At 38.0% G+C, this 9240-nt stretch overlaps 1 protein-coding gene across 4 annotated transcripts in view; it reads right to left on the bottom strand.

Moving 5' to 3' along the window:
• Positions 1-4148: 4148 nt before the first annotated feature.
• The window catches only part of bin2a (bridging integrator 2a), a 16297-nt gene continuing 11205 nt past the window's right edge, over positions 4149-9240 (bottom strand). Inside the window, exons 2-13 of one of the 4 annotated variants that reach the window (XM_024005371.2) lie at positions 7547-7659; positions 7328-7408; positions 7122-7176; positions 6714-6808; positions 6500-6595; positions 6201-6308; positions 6013-6098; positions 5805-5880; positions 5535-5617; positions 4717-5335; positions 4446-4520; positions 4269-4357 (exon numbers count right to left, since the gene is read on the bottom strand). In XM_024005371.2, the coding sequence (XP_023861139.1) occupies positions 4467-4520; positions 4717-5335; positions 5535-5617; positions 5805-5880; positions 6013-6098; positions 6201-6308; positions 6500-6595; positions 6714-6808; positions 7122-7176; positions 7328-7408; positions 7547-7630 (1437 nt within the window). In that variant the 5' untranslated portion in view covers positions 7631-7659 and the 3' untranslated portion in view covers positions 4269-4357; positions 4446-4466. Of the gene's footprint in view, positions 4521-4716; positions 5336-5534; positions 5618-5804; positions 5881-6012; positions 6099-6200; positions 6309-6499; positions 6596-6713; positions 6809-7121; positions 7177-7327; positions 7409-7546; positions 7681-9240 lie in introns of all 4 variants that reach the window. The other 3 variants (XM_024005369.2, XM_070447965.1, XM_024005372.2) reach the window with 3 other exon arrangements.

The following is a 9240-nucleotide window of genomic DNA, read 5'->3' as shown; positions in this document are numbered from 1 at the left end:
ATTTTTATACAATATATCCCGATTATTCCATATATAATATCTGTGTGGAGAAAAATTGTATTTATAAATTAAGGACCATGACAAGAAAATCTGCCGATGAAAAGCAGAAAGTTTCACTGGAATTTTGTCAATATTATAATTGCAAAACAACATGAAGTTAAGGCCACCAAAAGTAGAGAAGACATGATGAGGAATAAAATTCCAGATAGAAGTGGGTCTTCTTAGGAATTGTTTTTGATCTTAAAAGTATTATTTAAAGTAGTAAAGTCCAGAAAATTCAGTCCACCATTCTCATAAGTGTTCATTAAAACAGTTTTCCTAATTTAATGGGTACGGTTTCTCCAAAGAAAGTTGAAAAGCATCTGGTCTATCTCCTTGCTTATTTTACTGTCAAGATATAAAGATAGAGCGCCATATGTTAGTCTAGAGATACCTTCGGCCTTGGTTATTAGGACTCTACCTTTTAAAGATAAGTCCCTCTGTAGCCAGCTTCTTCTGGGTATTTTTAATAAGAGGGTTAAAATTTAGTACGCCTCTAGACTTCTGATCCTTTGTAATGGTTATGCCTAAATATGTAAGTTCTTCTTTTACTGGAATACCATAATATGAAGGTGTCACACAATCTTTGACAGCTATGAGTTCACATTTATTAATGTTAAGGTATAGACCAGACACTTTGGAAAAGGATTGTATCACATTGATCGATATGGGAATTTGGTTAGCGTCTTTCAGAAAAAGTGTAGTATCATCAGCCAGCTGGCTTATAATAATTTCTTTACCAGCTATGGAAATACCTTGTACAGGACTATTATTTAAAGAATTTGCAAGAAGTTGGGTGATTAATAAAAACAGGTACGGGGAGATAGGACAACCTTGCCTAATTCCTCTCTTTAACTTAAATCTAGGTGAGTATTTCAATTTGATAGAGCTGTTACCATTTGCATAGAGAGTCTTAATAGCCTTAATAGCCTTACAGAAAAAATCCCCAAAGCCAAGTCTCTCAAGGGAGTGGAAGAGAAACTGATGCTCTACTGTGTCAAATGCTTTATAAAAATCTAAAAATAATATGAAGCTATCCTCAGTTATTAGGTCTGAGTAGTCAAGTATGTCTAATACTAGTCTGACATTGTTAGAAATATGTCTGTTCCTCATGAAGCCAGACTGTGTTTCATCAATGATTGCATCAAGGACTTCTTTAATTATTTTTGCAAGTAGTAAGGCTAATATCTTATAGTCATTATTAAGAAGACAAATTGGACGCCAGTTATCGATGAGCAGCACTTCTTTTTTAGGCTTAGGTATCAGTGTTATTAACCCCTGACTCATTGTAGGAGGTAGAACATCGTTTTTAATACTCTCTAAAAAGACTTCAAATAGGAAGGGAGCTATTTGTTCAGAAAATAATTTGTAAAATTCTGATGTAATTCCATCAACACCTGGTGATTTATTGTTCTTTAGATGTTTGATAGACTCTATAATCTCTTCAACTTTGATGGGTTCATCACACTGTTTAGATTCTATATCACTGATAGAGTTAACATTATTCAGTGAGTTAAAAAACATATCTGTGGATTCCTGACAGTACGTAGAGCTATACAATTTTCTGTAAAAATTGCACCATCAATGTTTAATTTATGGATAGTGTTGTTTTTAGAGTGAAAATTCTCAAGTCTAAAGAAATAGGATGAATTCTGTTCTCCCTCCTCAATCCATTTTTTCCTAGATCTAATAAACCTCTGAGAAAGGGAAGTTATCTTAATGATCACCTTTTCCTCCTCAGCTCTTCTGGTCTTAGCAAGATTACTACCATATTTTCTAAGGTATTTGGACACCTCAAATTTAAAGAGCTCCCAGTTCTTGCAATAAGATTTTTCTTCACAAGCCCTTTCCCAAAAGTGTGAGAGCAGATCTTTAACCTAAAATTTAACTATATCATTATTTAATAATGAGCTATTTAGCTTCCAGTAGGATGCTCTGCCAAGGTTAGTATCATGGGTAAATATTTTGATATCAATGTAAATGGCCCTATGGTCTGTGAGGGGAGTAGTACAGATATTTGTAGTAACACACTCACTATCAATACATTTGGATATAAGCCAAAAATCTATTCTGGATTGTCTGTAACCTGTTTTGTTACTCCAAGTGAATGATCTGTCAGCCGGAAACCTCTCTCTCCATATATCAGTAAGATCCAACTTTTCCATAAAAAGTATTAAACCCAAATTCTGATTGGTTGGTCTACCTGGGGGCCATCTATCAGTTGAATTATCTATAGTAATGTTAAAGTCCCCTCCTATCAATAATAACGAATTGGGAAATTTAGATAACCAATYAAGTATATGTTTCTCTATAGATTCAAGCAATTCATCATTCTCATGTTTGGTGTTGTACCCGTAGAAGTTTACAGTAATGAGCGTAATGTCATTGTAACTGATCACAAGACAAATAAAGTGACCAAAGGGGTCACATTCCGAGTGTAGAATATTACCACCAAAGGTATTTTTCATTGTAGTGACACCAGCGGAGCGTTCAGATCCATGGGAAAGCCAAATATCGTTGCCCCACTGTGACCTCCAGAAGTTGGCATCAGCCGAAATTGAGTGAGACTCTTGAAGAAAGCAAAAATCTGTTCGAAATTGTTTAGCAAATAAAAATAAGGCCTTGCGCTTCACATTGTTTCGTAACCCCCTAGCATTAAGAGAAACTAAAGACAAAACAACAAATATTATTTACAAGTATAAACTGTAGTAGGATGAGTCAAAGACGTAGGAGCAGTGAACGTAAACGATAAGGAACCGAGATCTGCACCATTTTAGTCAATTTAAAGTGAAAATATCTTATTCCATAAACTTTGAGCTAGACGTTATCCGGCTTTGAAATTCAACTCAACTGAAATTTATGTTCAAGACCAAACCAAGGGTTCTTGTAGTAAGAGAGACTAAAAACCCTCTTTAGTGTAATCAGGAACTATTCTGAGAAATAAAATACAAAATAATAATTTAAATAAAAGGGTACCTACTATTTTAAGTGCATATGAAAACTGATCATAAAATAATTGAATAAAAAATGTTTTACATATACACGTTCCTAAGATTTTTTGGGGGAAATATAAAGTATTAATAACTAAATGGAACAATAACCGTGTAAAGTCAGAGCAGACCTGTATGCCCTTTAAAACAGCATCTTAGTAACTGTATACATAAAAAAGAAATACAGCTTTCAATCTTCTTCGTAAGTTTGTAAACAAAATAGGTCTTCTGGTCATACAAGAACAAACTAATAAATTGAAGTAACTGAGTATTCCCAAAAAATAGTCACCTGATGCTTGTTAGGTAAACAACATAAGGAAAATGAGAATACCATCGCTGAAACCATCAACCTGTTCCTTCTGGTGAGATTTTAGGGAGGAATATGGATTTCTGAATCGTTGATGAAGCCTCGTCCTCCGACGAAGTAAGCCTGAGGAAGTAGAGCTATCTGCTGAGCGATATTTGCTTGCTGGTCACATTTCTTTAGACACCACTTTTCTTACAAATAAAAAAAAGTTTACGAAATACAGTATTTTAAGCGAGCTAGCTTTAGTAATCCAGCAACGAAAAAGAAAACACATAAAAACAGACAGCTGTGCTCACCGCTCAAACGTTCTTGCCTTGCGTGCCGCGTTCATGAAACCCATGTGTGCTAGCACCCGTAAAATTGCTACTATGGCTCTTGGGAGGTTTCATGTTGCACCAACATTGTTGCAGATCTAGAATATTTACAGTACTGACAAATCAAGACACAAGGGGCAGAGATGTAATCACTTTAATGATACATTGTTTATAAATACATAATTAATCAAAAGATACCTCTAGGTTTCCTTTGATTTACATTCAGTCATTTGAGATTTTCAATTACAGTAGTATCACTCAACAAGCCATTATAAAAATACATTTGTTTAATCAATAATCAAGTTCTTCATGTACAATTTAGCACACACAGAGAATAAATAATTGTTTTCTATGGATTTCTATTGAATTTTCTATTCTGTTTTGCAAAGCTGAATATCAATTAAAGTCAATTACAGTTTAGTGAACTTGCTGTTTCTCTACATTAAATTAAAAGACAATTGGGTGACGCAGTATTGGATTATTGCTAGAAACCTATGCAAAGCACAAACAGGCTCATTTTATGAATAAAAACAAAACAGCTCTATTGAAAATATATTGTCCACAAGCAAGAGCTTTCAGATCTTAGGCAGCTGGAGGAAACAGCAGATATTCTTATATCCCGCATGTAATATTGAGAAGGCTCTTCATTTTTATCCTATTTCTCTCGTGCAGTATTCAGCCCCTCTCCCTTATTACTAGAACTAGTTCTGCGAACAAACACAAAACATTTTGACAGTTAACAAAGAAGAAAAGCAGCCTTATCCATAATTATAGTTACTTCAGACAGGAACCAACATTTTCCTCAGAGATCCTTCATTAAACCACAGTGTTTTTCACATCCTCTGGCTCCTGGATATGCAATATTTCTGCCTAAAAGTAAAAGAAAAGACCAAAGTGATATAGACCAGTAGATCAAAAAAGTCTAGCAGCTGTCGATGGCATCCCATTATTATACTGCCTGTCTTGATTACAGTAGACCGGCATGTAAATCAAACGTACCACATACGAGAGGGTATAAAAGGTTGCGTCTGTGTTTTTACAGTGAGATCTCATCCTGACAACTCACCTTTTGGACAAGCCCAGTGGCCTCTATGTCAGAATCAGAGCCATCAGTAGCCGCTCCGTTCTGCACACCATGGACCCCAGCGTCCTCAGGGGCCACAGAGCTCTCTATGGTCAGCTGGGGGGTGTCTATGGCCGAGAGCTGGAGCTCAACACTCTCCAGGTCATGGGAGTTTGTCACTATGGAGGTACTCTCAGTTAATGCAGCAGGGTGCTGTTTTGAAGAAGGCTCAGACTTTCCCCTTTTAACACCCTTTTCTTCCTCTGCCAGTTTCTCTTCCCCTGACTTTTGACCACTACCGGAGGCCCCTTCTGTGGTGGTGGTGTCATCCCTGCTTTCAGACCCAGGTTTCTTCTCTGCAGTAGGATCCTCACTACAGGTGGAGTCTGCATCCAGGTCTCTGGCCCCTGAGGAGGGCTCTTCAATAGGTAGGGGCCGTGAGGAGACTGCAGGTGTGCTGGTGAGTGACTCATCGTAGCGAGGACTACTAGGGGATCTGAGGCTGGACCTGTCTCTAGTGAGGGTGCCTGACTTGCCTGGACTAGAACTCTGATGGAAGTCAGAGAAGCTGGCCTTCCATGACTTGGGGGACATGAGAGATCGCCTCATCAGAGAGCCAGTCCTGAAAGATATGTGAGAGGGGGGATATGACTACATGTTGATACACTTACTTTTGCTTTGATTACTGTTATGCTTTATAATATACTCTGTGTTTAGTTCATCCCAGACCACAACCCATTGATAGACTCAAATGGGAGGAAAGTCAATTAAGAACATTTTTAAAAGTGCTGGTGAGAGATGTAAAATCCTTACCAACTTACCGATTCAACCCCTTGATGACAAATACCTTGTCTGGATGCTGATCCTTCAGATCCTTCATCACATTCTGCAAATCACTGTTGAACTGAAAGAGAGGAAGTTACACCAGATCAAAGATAGATATAAACCGAAAGAGCTAGGACTTTTGTTACCCAAATGCAGACAAAACAGTTCCGTTCATTTGTATAAACCAAAGCAAAGCCCCACATGACTGCTATTTTTGGATGTGTATTTCCACCCCAGTTATTGAGAATAATATGAACTGCACATACAGTAGTCATTTCCTTGAAGAAGGTGTCCCGCAAATTTGAGATGGCTGTGAAGACTGACACATAGCATCCAATTCGGCTTTAGGAACAAAATGAAAGAAAAAAACATTATTAATATGAATAGGTTATTAGACACTTGACATGATGATGTATTTATTTGAATGGTATGTCATTCTGCTATCTGGCTCTGTGCTGACTTCTGACTCCTTACCTGTCATAGAGAGCAGGGAGCTCCTCCCTCAGCTCTCTGTTGATGCCCTCAAAGACACTCTGGGCTATGTTCACCTCATCAGCTGCCTATACAGAGAAAACCACCATGATAAGATTGAGTTTTGTAGCTTAGCTTAAATGATCATTGCTGTGCAAAGTAAGTAGACAGGGGTATTTTGTCTGTCTGACCTTGGCTATTTTGACATCATCTTTCTTTTTAGCATTCTGCATCGCCTCCAAGTGGTGACGGGAGGAATCGTAGTCAACCAGCTTCCTGCCTCGTTTGGCCACCTTCTCCTGGAGATTTGGAGAAGAGGAAGGATGCACTTGAAAGATAACATACTGTATTTAGGAAGAGTGTGTGTGTGTGTGTGTGTGTGTGTGTGTGTGTGTGTGGGTGTGTGGTGTGGTGTGTGTGTGTGTGTGTGCGTGCGTGCGTGCGTGCGTGCGTGCGTGCGCGCGCGCCACCTGCACATTTTTTGCCTTACCCTGACATCTGGGAACTGGCTCATATAAGACTCCATGGTACGAAGCGCCTGGTCTAACAGCTTCGCCTCATAATCATTCCACAGGAGGTCTTCACCCTGTTAGCATAAGATATATATATATATATTTTTTTTTTTTTACAGAAATGTGCATTATAATAACCAACGAAGAAGTCATGCATGTCATCCTTAATAATACAGCAGTGCTATGACTAACCTCTACAATGGCCCCCAGGTCCTCTTCTCCATCCCAGTCCGGCTCATAGACATCAAACAGAGACTGGGAAAGACGTTTTGAAGCTTCCCGCATTTCTGTGAAAAAGTGGTCAACACGGATCACATTTTATCAGGCCTTGGACACCGCTGATGGTAAAGCTATAGAAAACCATGACATTTAGGGACAACATCATACATGTTACATCATCATACATCATGTTTTTAACTGTAAGTTAATTGTAAAGTCTTTTGTCTGTAATGTTTTTTTCGTTATGTGTTTATGTGTTGGACTCCAGTAAGACTAGCTGTCGCCATTGGCGTCGGCTAATGGGGATCCCAATAAATCAAATCAAAAATCAAATACAGATCACAATCATTGACAACATAGACAGACAGAACAAATGTTTACCTTTGACAGAACTAAGGTAATGCTTTAGGTCTTTGTATAACCGGTTCCCATCAATCTGCAAACAGAGGTTATAGAGTAATTTGTAGGCTATACATTCATTTTTGGCGTTTACAGGGGCAGATTGACATGCCTTTGCTAAATCATAAAATATCGGTTAATATATATTATTGGTTCATGCATGGAGATTGACTGCCAATGAAGACTACCTGTTGGTCAGTGAGATTTAAGAGGCAATGTTCAAATCTTTCATCTTTGGTCTCCACTGTCTTTCCAAACTTCTGCAAGACCTAAAAAGTCAGGAACAAAATACATGTACACGTCAAGCTACCTCTAATGGCTTGAACCTTTATGCTTTTCTTCTAAAATTAGATTGAGAGGCATTTGGAGATCATGCTGTGCATTATATTGAGAAATGTAAAGCATACCTTCTCCTTGCCCCTGCTCAGTTGCCGTTGGACTCTTTTGGCAAAGACCCCAGCACCTCCTTTTGGACTGTGGCCTTCTGACATACTTTCCCCTTTTCTTTTCTTGCTTTTCCCTGTTGAGTTTTTTTTTACCCATGGGAATGTAGAGATAGGGGAAAGAACAGATTACAAAGATGAATCTGTCTGTATAGAATGGAGAGTTCTCATTTGGCAATCACAGATATACTATCGTCAAGTTTGTAGTCATTTACGTGCATCATGTCAAAAGTGCATCATCACTAAAGTGTATTACTTCTTTCACATGGATTCACAGTATGTTGCCTGTAAAAACAATTGGGCAATGTATATCTCCTTTATACAGCACTATAACCTGACGAAGATTCTTGCAGGTCAGATAGAAACGTTGTTTGTGAATAAAGGTACGTGGCGGAGATTATGAGTGTGCGGGCACTATTTCATTTATGGCAACTGAGCAAGAGACATTCAACTTTGACCTTTGTCGTTACAGCCGTTGTCATGGTAACACGATGCATTTTAAATTCCTCCAGATTGCAATGCACTGCTTTAATTTCTTCACATTCACAAACAGTAAATTAGCAGCTCGCCATACTTGTAAACCATTTGTAAATAATTACCATGTAATATGTTCATTTTACTGTTATGTTGAATAAAAAGTTGGCTACAGTTAAATTCTAAAGGTTAATTATGGCTAGCCAGCTCGTACAGCTATTTAAATTAGCTAGTTTAGCAAACCAAAACTTAATTGGCTAGAAAGTAGCTTTTAGTTGCCTGGCTTGTTAGATTTACATATCGTAAATATCCAATTTACATATCCTAAATAGCCACATTTTTAAACGAATGGTTTTTTTGGTGCAAAGAATTGAGCAGGTAATGTTGCTATTTGCCCCACGAGGCTGCTGGTTGCATGCAGACTACCGTTTTGTTTATACTTTTCCATATCAAAGACAATTAACGTACACATTTTTTTTATGTTGGACAACAATAATAGGTTGTTGATGCGTGCCAAAGCCAGTAAGATGATAAGGTATACTATCTGAGGGGTTGGCGGGACTTTTAAACATTACCGCAATCGTGAGTCATTACCAATGATGTGGTAGGCGGAAATAAAAGTACAGGCTTTTGCCGCGTTCAAAACAACTGGGATTTATTTTATTTTATATTTTATTCATAATACAAAAATCAACAACTTACATTGCTACATCAAACATGTCTAATAAAACAGAACACATGTATTAACAAGAAAATACTAAAACATACAAAAAATATATAAATAAAAATCATAAAAAAATAAACAATTCTAGTGCAATTGTATTCACTCTGAAAAAAAGTTATTATTGTTGATATTCACGGGGGATAATGACATACATTTACATTTACATTTACATTTAAGTCATTTAGCAGACGCTCTTATCCAGAGCGACTTACAAATTGGTGCATTCACCTTATGATATCCAGTGGAACAACCAGGCTGCCTGAGACCTGGAACTCCACGTGGGTCGTGCGCGCTGGACCACCAGGTTAGAGTAGCAGCGGCCACGCGGTGTGAAGCGTTTGTATGGTCTGTGCAGAGAGGAGAGAACAGGGATAGACAGACACATAGTTGACAGGCTACAGAAGAGGCTACGCTAATGCAAAGGAGATTGGAATGACAAGTGGACTACACGTCTCGAATG

The sequence above is a fragment of the Salvelinus sp. IW2-2015 genome, linkage group LG17 (genome assembly GCF_002910315.2).
Source record: "Salvelinus sp. IW2-2015 linkage group LG17, ASM291031v2, whole genome shotgun sequence".
NCBI classification, from domain to species: domain Eukaryota; kingdom Metazoa; phylum Chordata; class Actinopteri; order Salmoniformes; family Salmonidae; genus Salvelinus; species Salvelinus sp. IW2-2015.
This window is presented reverse-complemented; position numbering and strand designations above follow the sequence as displayed.